The sequence below is a fragment of the Phascolarctos cinereus genome, unplaced genomic scaffold (genome assembly GCF_003287225.1).
Source record: "Phascolarctos cinereus isolate Bilbo 61053 unplaced genomic scaffold, phaCin_HiC Scaffold_2;HRSCAF=192, whole genome shotgun sequence".
Taxonomy (NCBI): Eukaryota; Metazoa; Chordata; class Mammalia; order Diprotodontia; family Phascolarctidae; genus Phascolarctos; species Phascolarctos cinereus.
The window spans coordinates 381,965,327-381,985,291 of record NW_027555625.1 but is presented as its reverse complement, the minus strand read 5'-3'; the positions used below and the strand labels follow the sequence as shown (position 1 = coordinate 381,985,291).

Below are 19,965 nucleotides of genomic sequence, written 5' to 3'. Positions count from 1 at the left end.
GGGCAGGGACAAGAGGAGGAGTGAGAGACTGGACCAAGCCTAAGTGGCAAGATGCATGCCACCTTGGGTCACCCCACAAACCGATGGGGGCAGTGAGGGGCAGGATGTGGGGTAAGCCTGGGATTGGCTTTTCTGAGGTCAGCCTCTATGGTTAGGGAGGGTCCCCAGATACTGTTCCCTTAACATCCCTAATAATAGACTTAAAGAAAGTTGGAGCTAGAAGGAAGCTTTGAGATCACCTAGTCTAACACTCATTTACAAATGGGGAAAACTGAGTTTCAGAGAGATTAAAGAATTTGCCGGAGGTTACACAACTAACATGGCAGAGCCAGGATTAGAATCCAGGTCTTATGACTCTTAAGACAGTGCCCTTTCCACTGCACTAAATTGGTTACCCTTAAATGTATAGGAACCCTTGGTGGTTCACATGTACATATGTTTAAATGTATATGAACCCTTGAGGGAAGCATTTCATATTTCAAGGGGTACTATCTTGGAGTGAAGGGGGGTCATGAGTCCTGTAAATGGAACCTTTGTTGTTGCCCCTAGTGGTGAACACGGAAAATATGAGCCATTTTTGGTCTCTGAGGACAACATCCAGTTTAGGGACTGATAATTCTGCCCTTTTTATCCTTATAGCCTCGGCTACTAAAAGGACCAGGATAGATACAGAGACCCTTTGAAGGGGCTGTGAAATCAGCCTCCATCTAGAGACAGAAGTCTAGTTTTTCTAAGGCTTAAAGTAACAAATGTTTCTTCAAACATTGTTTTCCCCTCTGAACACAGCCCAGGGAATGGTAGTAGTGGAGAGGGCAAAAGGGGAAACTGAGTGAACCTTGCAATCCAAGGATGTGGGCTGACTTTGCAGTCTTACCGAAGTTAGTGCATCTGGTCCAGAAGAACTGCCCAAGTCCCCCGTAGCTCAGTTGGAAGAAGGGCTCGTTGCGCTTCCTCAGGGCTGCACCATTCCTCAGGGACAAGGCTGCGTGCTCTGAACACCGATAGGTAATAAAACCATCTTTCTCACCCCTGGAGAACAGAGCAATGAGGAGTCGCAGGTTACCCATGAGGAGAATTCTCATGGGCCAGTGCTGGCCTTTGGGTAATTCATAATAACAGGTACAGTAGAATACTTGACATTGATATAGTACTTTAAGGTTTGAAAAGCAATTTACATATCTTATCTCATGCAGGGCACTGTGTAGATGAATACCAAAAGATTCTTCACCTCTAATCATCATGATGGGAAGAACAATGCCTTCCACTGACACAGTCCCTTCCAACCATAGAGCTCAAGTGTCCCTACTTCTAAGACGCAGGTAAACACGAACTTTGTACTAAGGTGATGGACAGAAAGAGCAATCAGGACAACAAGAGAGAGAACTGAAGACCATGTCATAGCGATGTAGTATAGGAGATGAAACAAGACTCCCCTTTTCTCTCTGGATTGGCTCACTCACTTCAAACTGGACATGCATACTGACAGGCTGGAGGTTCCCAGAGTGGAACTCACACAGGATTCTAGGGGTGACATAGGAAGGAGGAATACACTTCTACTCTTGTCACTGCAACTCCTGTTCCTATGGAACAAAATACATGTTGCCTAATCGTAGTGTAGATGGCAGGAATATGAATTTTGGTTCATCATCATGAGATAGAGGTGAGTCACTGAAGAGATGCTGCTTTGGACAGTAAAGTAGAACTGAGCTGGGAAACCCTGGTCTCTCGAATTGCTTTAGGCACTATGGAACAAATATATGTTCCCAATCATGGTATAGATGGCAGGAATGTGAATTTTGGCTTAATATCAGGAGATAGAGGTGAATCACTGAAGAGATGCTGCTTTGGACAGTAAAGTAAAACTGAGCTGACCTCAGGAAGACATTGCAATGGAACTGGGAAGAGACCACAGAGCTCACACTACTGTTTGGAAGAGAGGGGTCAGAAGAGGTGAGCTGACATGAGCTGGGAGCTCCTAGATCTCAGAGCTGACAGCTGACTTCAGAACTCCAGAAGTCTTACCACTGCGCCTTACACTTCACAAATCAGCCCACTGAACTCTATTAACTCTTAACCAGAAATATTTACTAAACAGAAGGTGAAGCAAGAATAATGATCACACAATATTCCACCCATAAATTTAGAATACTCCCACTGATACACAGTGTCAGGGGTAGGGGTGATGACAAACTCACAGAATCAGAGAAAAGAGGCCAAGGATGACTCATAACTCTGGCTGTTGGACCTTTATGTCCTTAATTTCCCTCAGAAACAGTCTGAAGAGCAACTCGCTGATGGACAAGACTGCTTCCTCAATGGCTGCTCTGCTCAAGCCATGCCTGGGCCTTTCTATTATCCTGCTGAGTGAGGCTGCTCCTCTGCTGGCTGGGCCAGTTGAGCTGCTCCTTTTCTGGGCTGTGAGCTATGGTTATGCTCTTTTAGCAGAAGCAGAGAACCCTAAACCTGAGGTCTTCCTAGTTTCTCTAGTTTGGCTTCCTTCGTTTGCCTCTGACTTTTTGGGCAGGAGGTGGCGAGGCAAAAAGCTGGTCTCTCATGAGTCTGCTCTTCCAAGCAACAAATGGTGGTGCTAACCCCTCATCCTCCAGTCCTGAGGTCTCTTTCCTAAACCAATCCAGAGGTTTCTCCTGATACCAGCTTTCAGCTCTGAGATCTAATAGGAGCTCCCAGCTCATCTCAGCTCCCCTCTTCTGACCCCTCTCTTCCAAGTTGTATGCCTAGACACATGACAGTGCAAGCTCTGAGGTCTCTTCCCAGACCTATTCCAACGTCTTTCTGAGGTCGGCTCAGTTCTACTTTACTGTCCAAAGCAGCATCTCTTCAGTGACTCATTCTATCTCATGATTATAAACCAAAATTCACATGCCTGCTATTCACACTATAATTAGGCAATAAATATTTTTCCCATAGTCCCCAAAGCAGCTTAAGGGACCAAGCTATTACTTTTAAAGTCTTCAGGTCTGTCACATGCAAATTAGGTACTGGAAAGCAGTACATTAAGTCAACTTTACCCACAGTTAGCGCCTTTCTCTGCAGGGCTTTTTCCTCCTGTGTTTCTCTCACAACTCTCCCTGTTCCTGCACCTTTCCATCAGCCAAACTGTCCATATGCAAGAGGGGCAACCTTTATATAAGGATCAGCTGAGAAAACTAGAGCTGTTTAGCTTAAAGAAATGAAGACTGATAAAGTCATAAAAACCCTTCAGTTATTTGAAGACAGATGTCATGTGGAAGAGGAATTTTCCTTGTCCTCTTTGTCAAAACTAAGCAGTGAGAGAAAGGATGAAAGGTGCAGATTTTAGCTCTTATAGAGAATAACTTCCTAACAATTAGAGCCATTCAGAAAATAGAATAGACTGCCTCAGGTCCAAGGAGTTCCTCGGCAGGGAGGTCTGTGAAGGCTAGATGACCACTTTTGGAGGATGACGTAGAACGGATTCTCTGCCAGGGACAAGTTAGATTAGATGTTCATGGTCTCATCTAACACTGAGATGACAATGATTCTCTGGAAACCCAAATGTTTATGTCCTGTTACCCAGGCAAGACGACGATGAAATGAAGAAGAGCACCTTCCAAAACTCAAGTTTGGGTCTTGAATGGCTCTATCCATCATAAGCTAGTGCATGATTGTCCATTTCCAGGGTCTGCCCATCTTGAGGCGGGACTTCTCTACATTGAGCATATGTCTATGTGTCTCCTCCCTCATTTGGGCTGCCTCTACTGGGCAGCAGAAACCCAACAGACTCACCTTTTGTTCCTTTTCAGCACTCGACACTCTACAATCTCACCAAACACTTCGAAACGTTTCTTCAGCTCACTGGAACTCATGGTACTGGAGAGGTTCCTAATGTATACCACCCGGCCTTCTCCCTGCTCAAAAAGGAGGAAAACAACACGCTTCAGTGACTCTCTTGCCATGGGCTTAAGGTGGGGGTTTGGCCCAGTGGATGCTCAGGAATAGCAAGAATCAACATCGCAAAGAGGCTGTATTTCCCCCTTCGCCACCTGAAGCTCTGTGACTCAGGCTGAGTGGGGCAATACCAAGACATTTGTTAGCCCTGATAATGATGGATCCCCCTAGTAAAAAGCAAGCTCCTCAAGGGCAGGTACTGTTTCGTCTTTGTACATCCAGAGTTTATTATTAGGTTTTACACAGAGTAGGCACTTAATAAATATATACAGGAATTTTGGATTGGATGACCAGCTAGGTCCCTGGGGTGAGAAGCCAGCCTCCATCCCGGAAGTCAGATCGATCTTCCCCAGCCTGAAAAAAAAAGGGCATTTCCCTTCTTTGATATGGTTATAGGCAGTAAATCAGCAAGCATTTATTAAAACTCTACTATGTGCCAGGCACTATACTAAGCACCAGGGATACAATGAAATAAGCCCCTGCTCATGAGGCTTACATTTTAAAGGGAGAGACAATATGTCAATTACTAGGTACCTGTAAGATATGTACAGAGCATGTGGAAATTTGTGAGAGCAGGCTGAGAAAAACAGGCAGTGATAAAGCTCTGAAAAAGGCCCTCCTTTCTCGTAGTTTCTCCCTGACCTACCTAACACATTCCTCTCACCCTGAACCTTTCTCTCAAGGAGCATCTGCAGCCACCTGTCCAAATCATATCACTCCACTCCCTGCTCTGTTGTTCACAGAGTGGAAGCAAGGGACCTCTGAGATCATCCGGTTCAACCCTCTCACTATCCATAGATATTTCTAGGACCTGAGGATGTTTAGCATCTGGATCTAGAGGCCTAGAGATGAGAAAACTTTATTAGGAATTGTCAAGTACTGAAGGCTTGCCATGTGGAAAGAGTTAGATTTGTTCTGCTTAAGCCCAGGGTACAAAACTACTATCAAGTGGGTGGAAAATCATAGGTAGGGGGGCAGCTAGGTGGCGCAGCGGATAGAGCACCAGCCCTGAAGTCAGGAGGACCCGAGTTCAAATCCGGCCTCAGACCAAACACTTGACACTTACTAGCCTGTGTGACCGTGGGCAAGTCAATTAACCCCAATTGTCTAAAAAAAAGAAAAAAGAAAAAGAAAAAGAAATTATAGGTAGGTAAACTTCAGCTTAATGAGGCACTGACAAGCAAAGCTGTTCAACAACAGAATGAACTATCTCAGGCAGTAAAACGTCTTACTAGAAGTGTCCAGGAAGATGCTGGATGACCACCTGTCCGATGCTGTAGAGACATGGGATGGACTAGATGATCTCTTATGTTTGTTCTGGTTCTGAAATCCTATGGGTATATATGCCTATCTGTACATTTGTCTGTCTCTGTCTATGTGCATTCACACCTTATGAGGGTTGTCAATTCTTAGCATGCCACAGAAGACTTATTTTCTACATGTCCAGGTTCCAGAGAACTCTGGTATGTGCCTGGAAGAGACAACCTCTAGTATGTTTCCACTACATGTGTTTTCCTCAGCCTAGGGCCTCCACAGACTGACTCCAACCTACGTTTCCAGACTTTTTTCTCCATGCTGCTCCCTTATTCATGGCTTTAGCTCCAGCTACACTGGTTCCTCAAGGATACTCTCCATACTCCCACCTCTTTAGAGTCCATCTCCACGACAGAGAATGTGCTCCCAGTTTACCCTCTACTTAGTCATGAAGGCTCATCTCAAGCCCCACTTCTTTGATTGAGTCTTGTCTGGTTGCTGACTCAGTGACCACTCCCTCCTCTCAGTTGTTGGAGCTCTCATCTCTACTCCTCATTTCATTTTTATCACATGCCTACTATTATTAACTTTCTTTCTATGTGTGCCTTTTTTTCTTAAATAGACTATAATCTGTGAAAGAGAAACCCATCTTTGTTACTCTTTATACCTCTAGTAGCACTGAGCTCAGAGATGGAGACTATGTAGACCTCAACACATGTTTGCTAATGGACAGTTTGAGCCTTGAGAAGTGTAGGGTCATAGCCAGATGGCTCAGGGATTGTGAAGGATGAATTTTCATACCCAGGAAGTAAGTTATTTTCTTTATACTTATGGAATTCTAGTGGGAGAATGGAAGGGATGGACAGATAGGACAAAAGGCTTTGCAGTAGGATGACAGGGGACAGAAAATCCTGTAGGAGAATGATGCTCATCCCTACAAAGATACACTTCGACAGTGTAATATGAAAGTCCAAGATACAGAAACACAAAGACCTGTGGTTTAGGTATTTGTGTATCTGCATGTTAGTATAGGTCTATGTGCTTGCCTGTGGGATGGGATGGGTATTGAGGAAGGTTGTGAATCACCTCTGTAAGCTATACCCAATCACAAGATTGAGATCTCACAGTGGACCTGTAAGCCTCATCTGGGAGATCATGAAGTCAGCTGCTGGAGCCATATGCTTCCCTCTTCAGGCTGCTGGGACTTTGAGGGACTCAAAAAGGAGAGGTAGGCTAGCAGTAAAAACCTCTGATCACAACTCTCCCCCATTGTGGGACTTTACTTTCTGAATATTACTTCTCTTTCTTTTTCTTTCACTATGAGCTTAGGAGAATGGGAAGTAAGTTCTTTTCATTCAAAGCTGTGGACCTTTGCTTTCTTGCACAAGTAGTACAGTTCTGCTTCTCTGGTTGCTGAGCACATCTGCATGGAGATGAGCAGTCCTGTCTCCAGAGGGAAGTCCACTAGATCACCCTACTCTTCTGGCCTTTACAAGATACTACCCTACTCCTGGTGCCACTGGCTGGCCGGGAGCCTGGGACTTTGGAAGCTCCCTCCTTTTGGACTGGTTATCTTTTGGTGGGGAGAAATACCATGGCATAAAGTTGGCCTTGGGTCAGCTGAAGTAGAAAGGAGCATTCCCTGATCTCTCAAAGGGTTTTATCTAAGCAAGTCCCATCCTCTTCCGGGAGCCCAGGCTATTTCCCATTCCTTCACTGGCCAGCCCTCCCCAGCTCCTGGGGCACTTACAATGGCCTTTTCTCTCCTCTTCTCAATATGCTGGACAGTTGGGCTTCCTTCTCCACAATGTTCCTTGCTTCCACATCTGTTTATAAACAAGAAAACATAGGCTCTTGGTCTGGGTAGATCAAAGGAAGTTTCAGAACTTCCCCTGTGAGCAATGAGATGCTGGTAGTCAAACGAAAAACTGCCTTCTGCCAGCTACATTCCTCTTAAACTGGATTTGGTACCTGGGACAAATATCCTTCTTCACCTGTACAAAAATGTCTCTGAATTCCTCCTGACTCAGTTCTCTGAGTGAGCGTCCTGGGGCTTCTCCTCAAGAGAGATCCTCGATCAGCCCACCTTTGGTCAAGCAGTTCCTACCTGCCATGAAATTCTTTGGAAGGGGCAGTGTGTTATAACGGAAAGAGGACAGGATCTGGAGTCAGGACACCTGGGTTCAAATCCTGCCTCTGTTGCCTAGTAGCCAAGTCAAGGCCACCTCCCTGAATCTCAGTTTCCTAATCTATAAAACGGCACTACATATCTCACAGAGTCAGTATAAGTATTTTATAAACTGCAAATTTACAAAATTCATATAATTATAAATTGTAAAGCACCACACATGGGAATTCTGAACAAGGGCCTCTTTGCTCCCATTGGGCTAAACTGTAGCCATAATCCCAAGCATGCAGCTATCTTTGCCCCCACAGGTGCAGCAGCCTTTGTCCTTCCAAGTCATCGCTGACTAAGCAGGGCTCACTGTAGCCAGCCCTCCGCAAAAGCAGGAGGAGCTTGCTGACTCCACAAAGCTCATTCTAATAGAAGGCTGTTGTGGGGAAACTCCATTATATAAACGGTTCAAAATGTGTTGTTCATTTACCTATGTCTGGGGGCGGGAATCGGGTGAAGAGATTCCTATCCGTAAAAAGCCAACATGGTTTACAGGAAGCAAAGTGCCCAACTTTTAAAAATGCTCAGCAGAATGAAAATACAACACACAGTTCTTGGTACCACTGAGGCAGTCTATGGCTTCAAGGCATTTAAATCTGCAAGCAGCAGCTTTAATTTAGTATGTGGGTGGGTAAGGATATCTCTCCCGCCTCATCAGCCCTCTCCCCTCCAAGATACAGTAAAACCTCAGATAATGGAGGTCACTTATCTACCAACCTCAACTACTCAAATCCAGTCAAGAGCCAAAGAACAGATAAAATAGGACAATACAATTTGGAGTGGGGAAGGCATCTTTGAGATCAACCTCCCTCACTTTAGGGATGAGAAACTGAAATCCAAAGAGATGGTTGGACTTGACCCCAAGTCACACAGGTATTAAGTATCATAGCCAGAACCCAAACCCAGGACCCCCAATTCTTTCTTTTTCAGCTAAAGTCAATCAATAAGCAATTAAGCACCTATTATGTGCTGAGCGTGGTCTAGGCATTGGGGACATAGATAAAAGAATAATCCCTTACTGTCAAGTAATTTTAAATTCTATCCTGCAACAGACCCAAAAGTTGAACATTTAGAAGATATTAGAAGTCCTAGTACTTTAGCTCATGCATATGGTTTACAGAAAATTCCCCACCCCACCTCCCCAGGAGTATATTTACTCTGATTTTATATACAGTTCACACAAATCTGGGCTATCTGCTTTACCAGCCCATAGTAAATAAGAACCAAACAGGGAGATCGAAGATAGGCGAACAAAACAAACAAACAAAAAATCTTAGAGGAATATGCCTAGGAGGGCTGCCTGGAGCCGAGCAGCCTTGGGACAAATATCCATGTACACACACATCTGTTATCCCTAATTCACAGCCCAGGATAATCATGGATGATGACATGTCTTTAAGTCATCAAGAAAAGGTAAACCAGGGGGGAGGCACCTGCAGTTTCAAGGCCACACCCAAGGACCTAGAAGGCCGCATGTGGCCTAGAAGCTGCAAGTGCCACCCCCCCCTCTGCTAGGGCCCTTCGTATTGCATGGCAAAGAAGCTCTTCATCTGTTCAGGAAAAAAATCACCACTGTGGAAGAACTTTTCAATGAAAATGATGAGTAACTGTACGTGAGTAGATGCTCTGAGTGAGCGGCATGAGCCATGGGGACCCAGAAATAGCAACTGTTCCATGACTCAAGTCTCTCCCCACTCCAGTCCTTCTTCCATTAAGCTGTTCCACCGAATTTTCTGGAAAGCACATGTCAGGTCACCTCTACCTATTCAATAAACTGCAGTGGCTCCCTATCGTCTTCAAGATCAAACATAAAATCCTCTGTTTGGCATTCAAAGTCCTTCATTGCCTGGCTGCTTCCTGACCGCCACCAGTGTTCTTACATCTTACTTCCCTCCAAGTACTCTTTGATGCAGTGTCCCTGGCCTCCTAGCTGTTCCCCACACACTCCCGTTGCCTGTTCATTTTCATTGGCTGTCCCATCATGCCTGGAATCCTCTCCTACCTACCTTCCTTCAAGTCCTAGGTAAAATCCCACTTTCTATAAGCCTTTTCTCAGGCTTCTGGGAAGGTGATGTCATGACTTGCAAGTGAATTAGATTTAAGTGAGGCAGGGCTGTGCAAAGTCACCAGGCTCACTCTCTCCTCCTGAGCCAACTGGGTCGAGTGGCAGCAAGGCCTGGAGTCATCCTAATCTCTATCTTGCCACTGGACCCAGATGGCTCTGGAGAAGAAAGTAAAGCCGGTGACTTTGCACAGACCTGCCTCACTTAAATCCAATTCACTTGCAAGTCATGACATCAACTTCCCAATGTCAACAACTTGGGTTTCATTCATCTTAGTGCCTTCCCTCTACTTATCCTGTATATATCTTGTTTGTAAATAATTTGCATGTTGCCCCCCCATTAGAATGTGAGCTCCTCGAGGGCAGGGACTGCCTTTTGCCTTTCTTTGCATCCCCAGAGCTTAACACAGTGATCAGCACATAGTAGGAGCTTAAAAATGTTTGTTGACTTTTTTGCCTAACCAAGGAAAGGAGGTAAGCTATAGCCTTTAAGGTCTTCAGTTAAAGAGCTTTCTGGGAGCATCCTCAGGAGGTGGGGGACTATGAAATAATCAGGTTTTGTGATATTTCTTTCTTTAAAAACAACAGATTCTTGGATTATCTGATGTTTCTTAGCGGTGGTAGGAATTAGCTTCCAAAGAAAGCAAAAGTTGATATAAGGATGTTTTCTAATTTCATCAGGGTTTCTCACTGAACAAGGAATAGCAGAACTAGAAGAGAACTTAGATTCAGTCTAAGCTTCCCAGCTTATGGAGGAGAAAACTGAGGCATGGAAAAGAAAGATTGATTTGTGCATGCGCGCACACGCGCGCACACACACACACACACACACACACACACACACACTCTTCTTATTTACTGTGGGTAAACCAAATAACTCAGGAATATGTGAATTGGATGAAAAATGACAGTAAATAATCTTGCAGGGGGGACACCTCAGATGGGAAGATTTCCTATAAATAAGATGCATGAGCTGAAGTGCAAGGACTTTTAAAAGTCTCTGGATGGCCAACTTTTGGGGTCCACTGTTCAATAGAATTTTAAGTTCCTTGAGAATAAAGGATTATTTTACTCTTTTAGCTATATATCCAGTGCCTGGCACAACGCTCAGCACAGAATAGGTACTTAATAGTTGTTTGTTGATTTTAATGGAAAAAAGAAGGAATTAGGAGGTCCTGGGTTTGGGTCTTGGCTGTGCCAGGTGGCTTTGGGTCCCATCAAACCATCTCTTCAGCTCTCAGTTTCTCATCAGTAAAATGAGGGAGGTTGGATTAGTTGATCTCAAAGGGGCCTTTCTGCTCTAAATCATATTGTCGCATTTTGCCCTAGAATCACAATGTCCGTGAGGTTGGTTCTTTGCCCTGTGTTTCCACGGCTGAGCTGCTTTTTTATCTAGGCATGCAGTATTACAATGGTCCGGGAGTAAAACTGGTGAGCAAGGTAGGCCTGGGTAAGAGAGGACTCATGGTATAGCGGAGAGGGCCCTGGATTTGGGAATCAGTAAGTACTGTGTTGAAATCCCACCCTAGATACTCAATAGCTGGACAAGTCATTTAACCTCGGTTTTGCCATTTGTGAAATGAGGCAAGGTTGGACTTGCAGGGCCTCCAAGAACCTTCTAGCTATAAATATATGATCCTCTCATAAGAACCAGTTCAAGTCCAAGGACATAATAAGTTCTGATAATGCACCTGGCAGAGAATCTTTAAAAACTATTCTTCTATTCCCTCCTGAACATTCTAAAGATCGATGACTGCCTATTCTGGGAATTAGAATGTACTAGAAAAGGCATAGAGAGGGAAAGGAGAAAAGCGTGAGACGGAAGAATTATCACTGCTGCTAAGAGACAAAATCCAGAGCAAACCGAGCAGGCTTCCGATTGTATTAGAGTAACCATAAGGTTCATCTGTTTCTCCCTCGAATCAATGTAACCATTTGCTTGCTGTAACATAAATGCACTATAATTCTTGCCCTGAATTAGCCAATACAGTTCCTAGCAAAAAGGTTGCAAGTTAACTTCCTAAAATGGATGGGTTTTCCTCACTTTGCATAGCTAGTGCAAATTTTCCTCAGTAAGGTGGGCAGAGATGTTCCCCAGTTAATTTTGCCACCCCGGAGCATGGCCCCCAAGGGTATCTCCCATTCCATGCCTATCCAGAGAGGAGGCTCCTTGCAGCAGTTAGAGTCTGGCTAGGGGCCCCATAGCAGGCCCCCCAGACGCTTTCTCGGAAGGGAGCATGAGGCTCAGGGCTTAGTGGACAAGACGAGATATTTTTGTTTTCTTCAGAAGAAGAAAAGACCTAGTCTTCCTGCTCACTTCACAGATGAGGCTATAACTAGGGCTGCCATGCTGCCTCAGTGGCCACCGGGGGAGGGCCCAGGAAGAGAGAGCTACTCACTCAAGCCGCGTTCCCACCCCAATTGCAGAAAGTTGGACAAGGACGTATTTCCGTACTGCCTCCTGGGCAGACTTTATGTGGCCTTTATCATGTGACCCGCAGTGTATGTCCCTTTCAGTTTCTGTTCTTCCTCCCACCCCAATCCCATCACAAGAGGAGAGACATGGTATTATACAAAGTGCTAGACCTGGAGTGAGGCAAATCCTTCCATCACTTAGTAGTTTTCTGATCCTGGGATAAATTACAACCTCTCTAAGCCTCAGTTTTCTCACCTGCAAAATGGAGATAATAACAGCACATATCTCACAGAGTTATTGGGAGGCTCAGTTGAGATGACATACTATGTAAGCACTATATAAATGTGAGTTATTATTAATAAGAAGCAGGGTGGTACAGTGGATAGAGAACCAGCTCCACAGGCAGGAAGACCAGGCTTCAGTGTCAGCCTCTGACACTGCCTGGGTGATGCTGGGGAAATCACCCAACCTCTCAGTGCTCTAGGAAACTCTAAGGTGCTGAGTCGATTGGTAGAGGGACTCTCCTCATCTGGGAGTTCCCTATACTAATGAGATCACTGATCCAAGCTCTATCCAAGGCTACCTGAAAAGGACTTGAAAAGCAGGTGGCAGCTAGGTATGGCATGTCCTGATTTCCCTCATGGTACCCAACACAGGTCACGAAGCAAGGTGAGGTGGTGCGACACATAGGGAAGGGACAGAGCCCCACCTCCATCTTAAGCAACCATTTATAGCAAGTGCTCCCTTAATGCTACTGCCTTCCCTCTAAGATGGTATGAATTTGTCCCATCTCTAGCTTGCCTGTACAAAGTTATTTGCAGGATGTCTCCTCCATTAGACTGCAAACTCCTTGAGAGTAGTGGTTGTCTTTTGCCTGTCACTGTATTCAAAGTGCTTAGTACAGCACCTGGCACATAGTAGGTGTTTCATAAATGCTTGTTGACTTGATTTGACCAATTTGTTGACTGACTGATTGATTCATAAGCTGAACTGAGGCAGCCCCCTGAGAAATGCTGCCCAAGCCACTCGCTGGAATAGGAAAGCCCTCAGCCAAGAATGAACACCAGTTAGGGAAGGGTTAGGGCGGTGGCAGAGGTGGTGACGATACAACGCTCAGCCGCTAGACGGCAGACACTGAATCGCTCATCTCGGGGCCAAACGCCATTTCCAAGAGAGATAAGCAGGGAGGGGGCAGTGTCACAGTGGTCACGGTGCTGCTACCTGGTCAGTCCGCCTCTATCCTTAACACTGCAGCCCCTAGTTTGTTCCCCGACCTACCTGAAAGTCCTCCGGTTTGCTGGCGACCTTGATCTGTGGCACGAAGAGCCTGAACTAGATCGGCTCCGGGAGCAGTGATGCAAGCTGGCCTTGCTGAAGGGTCCTGGGTGGAGGCAGTGCTGACATGGGAGTGACTGGACACAGAGGTCCTCGTCCTCATCATCCTCTTCTTCCTCTAAGAGGAAACCACTGTCACTGCTGCTGTCCTCAAAAACAGTGTCATATTCTGGGCTCTTGCACGAGGCAAGGTCTTCCTCCTCCAAGGTATCATCCAACAACCCAAAGTGCTTCGTTAAGCTGGCTCGGATCTCATGGTCTCTCAGGGGCTTGCTGGCCTTGCTGGGAGTTCTGCAGTTGCCGCCTTCCTTGCTCAGTCCTTGTGTATCGGCCCTGGACACCCTGGACTGGGATCCGTCCTCTGTGTGGGCTGAGGAGGGCTCCCAGGACCTCAGCACCTTTCTCTGGAAGGATCCTTCTGGCTTGAGGACCTGGCAATAGTCATGGTCTCCAAAGGATCGGGAAAAGGGACGCTTCTGGCCTACCTGGGATGGCTGAACTGTGGCTCGGCTCAGGTGGGCCAAGAGCTCACTCCGCTCAGGATACTTCTTCCGGGACTTATGGGACCCTCTAGCAGTTGCCACAGGCCGGGGACCCTCAGGGGAGGGGATAGATGGAGCTGCCTCTTTGTTTGGCCTATGGTTCACATCTGGCTTGAAGGGGTCTTCCTCAATAGGTTTGTAGGGTGGCGTGGTGGGTGGTGTGAGACCTTCTCCCCAGCACCAAGAAAAAACAGACAGCGTGAGTTTGATGCTGGCCCCTTTCACATAGGCTGCTAATTAAGACCTTGGCTGCCTTTATCTAATAAGACCCAAGGGTCCCATCCATCCTCGTGACTCACCTGGATAGGATTCTTAACCTTAGTCAATCAGAATCCAACCCTCACTTTCTTTCTACCAAAGTAATGTTCACCAATTTATGACTCATCAAGCCTAGCCCTCAATAAACTGATGGTAGTTTGCAGGAGCTCATCAGGGAACTGCTAATATTCCCAGGGGTCTAGGGGTTACTTTTCCTCTCGATTAACATGCAAAACTCAGGCCTCTATCTGTGGAGAAAGACTGAATCTGCCTAGCTCATGCCCACATTCCTGGCATGGGAAGGGGACCTAAAGACCAAATGATCTGACCTATACTTGACTGAGAATCTTTCCTACAACATTTTTCACATGTAAACGTCCAGCCTCCACTTGGAGACATAAATAAATACTTCCTGCAGCAGCCTCCTCCCCTCCCCCCCACCCTGGTGCTTTCATTCAGACAACACAGAGAGCGAGGGGGCAGGGTTAGCATCGAGATCGTAAATGCAGAATTGCCTGACCAGGTTCCCAATGGAGTACCATGTTTGCCTGAGCCCACATTTCCCAAAACTATCCCAGGAGGATCTGGGTTTGGGTGGAGCAAAGGTCTCATCAGACTTTTGCTGCTGGACCACCCTGACCGTAGTCACCCAACCCCAATCAGGGTCATCCTGGAGGTGCAGTAGCTAGAATTCTACCACAGGTGGCACTATTAACGCCTAGGAAGGAGGAGGGGCCCCCTCACCTGCCGTCCCACAGAGCTCCACGGTCAGCACCTGGTCAAAGTTGCGTTTCCCCAGTGAAGGGTCGCTGGTAAGAAAGAAAAGGGGAGCTCAGAGATGTTGTGATCATTATACCATCACACAGAGAAAAGGGTGGACAAAAAGGAAGCATAAAGATCCTGCTGTGAGGGGCAGCCAGACAGTGGTCCCCACGGTTATTTTGACAGAGTAGCTCCTGATCCTCAGTGTTTCGAGGATAGAAAGTAGCACAACAGTTTCTGGACAGACAGGGTGACACTGTGTCTGGAGGTATGGGAGGGGGTGGGAGAGGGGGAAAAGAAAGCAGAAGAGAAAGGAGACCTCTTCCTATGGGCTGGCTGAATCTGCTGAGATTGTGCGATTGGACCTCCTGGCTTCAACCTTTCTCCCCTGGGCCTCCAGAGACGAGCTTCTAGACTGAAGCTGATTTTAAAAAGAACAGCTTCCTCCCTAAGGTCCCCAGAGAATGCCTGCCCCCCGAAAATACCATATCATACCAGACCACGCCACAGCACACTGCACCATGCCAAACGCGTTTCACCACATCCTATCACAGCACACTGCACCTCCCTATATCTCACTATGCCATGTGATACCCAGCGGTGCCGGGAAGGCTTCTGGCAGGGGAGGGACTTCGAATCAGAACCAAGTTCAAGGGCCAGAGACTCCCTCACCCCACTCCGCCACGTGAACTTTCTTGAAGGAATCCACTATGATTCTGTAAACTTACTTCTGTGACAAGGCCAGCGTGAAGCACCTGGGAGTTTCTGAAAAGGAAGAAACAAGACAGATTCACATGCAGGACAAAGCCATCAAGCCAGCTCCACGACATTTGTGACAAAGTTGATCTCATCTGATTCCCCCATTCGAATGTACTCTGGGGCAGCCAGGTGGCACAGTGGATAGAGCACTAGCCCTGGAGTCAGGTGGACCTGAGTTCAAATCTGTCCTCAGACACTTGCTAGCTGTGTGACCCTGGGCAAGTCACTTAACCCCAATTTCCTTAAGAAAAAAAAATGTACTCTCTTTGAGGGTGGTCACTTTCTTGGTGTTCAAGTGCTCAGCACATGATACGTGCTTTATAAATTCCTGTTAACTGACTGATCCCTCAGAAACTAAGAAAGGCCAGACTGTGGATGCCAACCACGAGATGCCCATCAGTGTCTGGGACTGGGGATGGAAGCTACAAGGACTCTTAGGACAGACAAGAGAGTCAAGAATCTCAGCACTGGAAATGGCTTTCAAGTCATTTAGCATAACCCCCTCAATTTACAGGTGTGGAACCTGAGGTCCCGAGGAAAGAAACCAATGTACCCAAAGTCACATAGTGAGCTGGCAGCAGAGCTGAGCCTAGAGCCCCTTGATGACCAAGTCCAATCACCGTGTTTCTCAGCTCATCCTGTGTCCTCCCTCACGACCCTGCCCTCCACACCCCTCTCTCTACCTCTCGAGCATAACTGAGGGCAGCTGTGGTCCTCATCCGTCTCACCACTGCCACTCTCGCTGGGGCTCTCCAGGGCAGGGAGCGGGGCTGCTCTCTGCTGGGACTGGTCACAGACACTCTGGCCTTCCTCCAGGTTGCCCGCCTCCATTTCCACCTCAGCATCATAGGTCTCTGGGTCCAGGCAAGGGGAGGAAGGGTCTGCCCTCTCTCCCCGGGGCACCTCCTCCACAAATGAAAGCCACGGGCCTAGTTCAGGGTTCAGTCTCTTGGAGCGTCGAACAGCATAAATAGAGCTCTCTGGCTTCCGTCCCACCTTGGTCCCGGCTGACAGAGGTGGACTCTGTGCACGAGTTCTTGCCTCCCTTTTCCCCGCCTCGTCTTCCTCCTTTGCCACTGGAAGAGCATTGATTTCTTCCTTCACTTCCAGTTTCAGGGGCCTGAAGCTTGGCCTGGGTTCTGTGGTCCCAGGGGAGGCCTTGATCCGTACCTCACAGGCCTTCTCTGACGAGGGTCTTTGGCTTTCCTCAGAGGACCCGGGGCTGGGCTTGGTGCTGGGTGATAAGGAAGCATAGATTGGCATGGCCAGCCGGTAGGGCTTGCTCACGTCACAAAAGAGGTCTTGAGCCAACAGCTCTCTCAGGATAGAGAATTTGGACCAGGAAGCTTTGGGACGTTGGAAGGTTGTTGGCCTCTGCACTGGGTTGTCTGGTGGCTTCCCCTCCTCATTCTTGCAGGGTGCTGCCTTTTGTAGCATGCAGTCGGCCTTGGCTCTCTTGAAAGGGTTGCTGCAGGGCTGAGGGGGGGTTGCCAAGCCTTGGACGGGCAACTTTCTCTGGGGAAGGCAGTAAGTATGCATGTAACGGATCAGCTCCACCACGGCACGCATGTCCTCTGCACACGCAAACTGGTCTCCGGCAGTTGCTTCAGATGGCATAGGGGAAGCCAGTGAAGAGGTGTGGGCCAGCCTGGGGCTTAAGCAATCCTCCCCCGAGTCACTTTCTTCCTTGATGGGGGGTCGAGGGCTCTGGGCTGGTGGGGAGGGAGGCAGCTGCTGCCATCCACTGTCTGGAGCCCGAGGGATAGTGCGAGGACAGCAAGGAGCTGAGGTGAGATGCCTGTGCAGTTCAGTGTAGCTTCGGCTCTGAGTCTGAGGAGGCAAGGACTTCTTGTCCTGGGGGGTTTCCATCTAAAGAGAGACAGAGAGAAGCAGTCGTAAGGAGACAAAACCCGTATCTCTCTCTTTGTGACTGCACAGAAGGATAGGCCAATGTCCCATGGAGGCAGCATGACAGTGTGACTTAGGGGAAAGGACACAGAATTCAGAATCAGGATACCTATGTTTGAACCTCGAATCTATCATTACTAGAAGCATGACCTTGCATAAGTCAACTTTGAATCACTGGGTCATAGTTTCGTCATCTATAAAAAGAGGGTATTGCATTAGACGATCTGGACAGATACCTTCTAGTGCTGAATTCTATCATCCTATTACTTAGCAGCTAAGTGGACATGGGTGAGGTCCTCGGTTTTCTTAACTGTAAAACGGGGACAATAAGATCCACACTGTCTACCTTACAGGACTATAGTGAGGAAAGCTCCTTGTAAAGCTGTGAAATGCATAACCATGAGTTGTTATTGGTCATGAGTCCCCAGTTTGGTTGTGTGCACTCACGTTCACCCACATAAGCCCTCAGTCTTCGCTTTTACTCTCTGCCTGCCCTTTCCAAGGTCGCTAAAATTCTGTTCCTGCTTCTTTTTGTGGGTTTGTTCTAATCCTGCTATGTCACAGTCTCCAGTGAGAGGCCTAGGGAACTTGTCTCAAAGGTCTCATGGTAACAGCCCAGAGCATGCCCAACAGGCAGGAACTGGGGTGGGGGTGGGATCTCATTTGGTGGATTGTTAGGAGAAACCAAGGACAACCACAAAGTTCTAACTCCTGTGATTATTTAATCCCTTTCGTTATCTCTTAGTGTTATCTTGGGCAGTTTATTCCATGGAGTTCTTTGCTGGGCCTTGCCAACCCTGCCTTTCTATAAGAATGTGATGCTAGGAGCATTATCCACTCCAAAGGCAGGATGGGCATCACTGGCATATCCCACCAGAACATCCATTCATACAGCAATGACCGACAGAATTTCCCACGTCACTATGACCATCGAGGCTCTGACATTAACTGGTTCATTTTTTTCCCCATCTTTTAAAATTGTTTTTATCATTTACTCTTTTATTTATTTTTAGGCAATTGGGGTTAAGTGACTTGCCCAGGGTCACACAGCTAATAAGTGTCAAGTGTTTGGTCTGAGGCTGGATTTGAACTCACGGCCTCCTGCCTTCAGGGCCGGTGCTCTATCCACTGCGCCACCTAGCTGCCCCTATTAACTGGTTCTTGTAATACTGGTACCAATGATCCTTAGATTCTGAGGGTTATGGAGGCTGGATCTCCATGGAAACCCAGAAATCCTCAGGTTGCCTATGTTTTAATCTGGAACACAGCAGAGACCAAAGAATTCAAGGCAATGCCCAGACAGGGCATTTGCAGACAGCAAGTTGCCTAGTCAGGATTAGAACCCAGGACCTCTCCTGCCAAATTCAAGACTTTTTCACTGAACTACATGAGATGATTACGTTAGAAGCAGAAGGCTGGCTTAAACATCACACCAGAAGGTATTCCTGTCATCTGCAGGACTGTATACATTCATCTAGTGTTCCAACTGGTCTGAGGTTCATTCCTCCTCCACAGTGCCTTTCCCTGGGATGCTAAGGTCAGAACTGGAACAGACTCACTTTACAAAGGAGGAAAAGGAGCTCTACAGAAGCGGGGTGACTTTGACCCAAGGTCACCCAGAGAGTCAGCAGTGAAACTGGGACTAGAGCCCAAGGCTCCTGACTCTCACTCAATAAATAAAATATTAGTTGAAAAATGAATGAAGGAGCGAAACAAGGAACTCTTCTATTCTTCTGTTTCTGATAGCCTAGCATGTACCCATTATCACGTAATTCCCTAAAAGGGACCGTTTCTCAGCAAGGGACCCTGGTCTGGCTCCTCTGCTCCTTCCACGTTTTCCCTACCCAGAAGGCTCCTCCCTACTCCTTCCACTTAGGAGAGTCACAGTGTCAGTTTCTTTGTGGCATGACCCCACAGCCCTTCCCTCTGTATTCAGCTACCGGACAGACTGCTGACCACAGGACTCTGACTTTACTGTGGGGCTCAGCCTGGGGAAGTTTTAGAAGGAAGTGTGGGTGCCCCTTAGGCAAAGAGAGCATTGACATGGAACAAGGCATATGTGTATGTCTAACTCTTGGGTCTTGGATGGGGAAGCAGGAAAAGACAGCATCCATGTTAACTAGAAGAGCTGGCAGGAAGCCGAGTACGCACCCAGAGAAGACACAGTTTCATAGCTTCCCACGGAACCTTTACCCCGCGCCTAGGAATACCTTGAGGTAAGGTCGCTGGCTTTTGGACTTGGATGCTCCTTGCCGCCGGACGGCCCCTTCCTTTTGGGCCTCCACGCTTGCAGTAGTGTGGGATGGTGAGAGGAGCAGCTTCTGCAGCTAGAGGAAGGAGCGGAACACAAAAAGAGGCATGACTCCAACCCCAGACGCCACCACTTCTAAAGCAAACGGGAGTGCCTAGGGTCACAGACTCAGAGAAGGAAGGGTCCTTAAACATCACTGAGTCCATCCCCCTCCTTTCACAGAGTCCCAAAGAGGTGAAATGATTTGCCCAAGGTCGCACAGGTACTGAGTGATAGACCTGGGATTTGAATGCAAATCAAGAATGAAATATCCCA

The 19,965-nt window shown here is 47.3% G+C and overlaps 1 protein-coding gene and 1 long non-coding RNA gene across 4 annotated transcripts in view; one reads left to right on the top strand and one right to left on the bottom strand.

Moving 5' to 3' along the window:
- Window positions 1-19,965, bottom strand: part of PPARGC1B (PPARG coactivator 1 beta) — a 169,525-nt gene that overhangs the window by 8,483 nt on the left and 141,077 nt on the right. The window contains exons 4-11 of one of the 2 annotated variants that reach the window (XM_020964213.1): window positions 19,610-19,726; window positions 16,175-17,360; window positions 15,461-15,497; window positions 14,715-14,779; window positions 13,114-13,879; window positions 6,932-7,007; window positions 3,766-3,890; window positions 875-1,029 (exon numbers count right to left, since the gene is read on the bottom strand). In XM_020964213.1, coding sequence (XP_020819872.1) covers window positions 875-1,029; window positions 3,766-3,890; window positions 6,932-7,007; window positions 13,114-13,879; window positions 14,715-14,779; window positions 15,461-15,497; window positions 16,175-17,360; window positions 19,610-19,726 — 2,527 coding nt within the window. The remainder of the gene's footprint in view (window positions 1-874; window positions 1,030-3,765; window positions 3,891-6,931; window positions 7,008-13,113; window positions 13,880-14,714; window positions 14,780-15,460; window positions 15,498-16,174; window positions 17,361-19,609; window positions 19,727-19,965) is intronic. The other variant, XM_020964214.1, reaches the window with a different exon arrangement.
- Window positions 34-3,860, top strand: LOC110192828 (uncharacterized). 2 transcript variants are annotated; one of them, XR_002320267.2, is made up of 3 exons: window positions 34-111; window positions 1,194-1,319; window positions 3,783-3,860. It is a non-coding gene; the product is annotated as an uncharacterized LOC110192828 (long non-coding RNA). The 2 variants fall into 2 exon arrangements; XR_002320268.2 differs by lacking the exon at window positions 34-111 and adding an exon at window positions 1,038-1,119.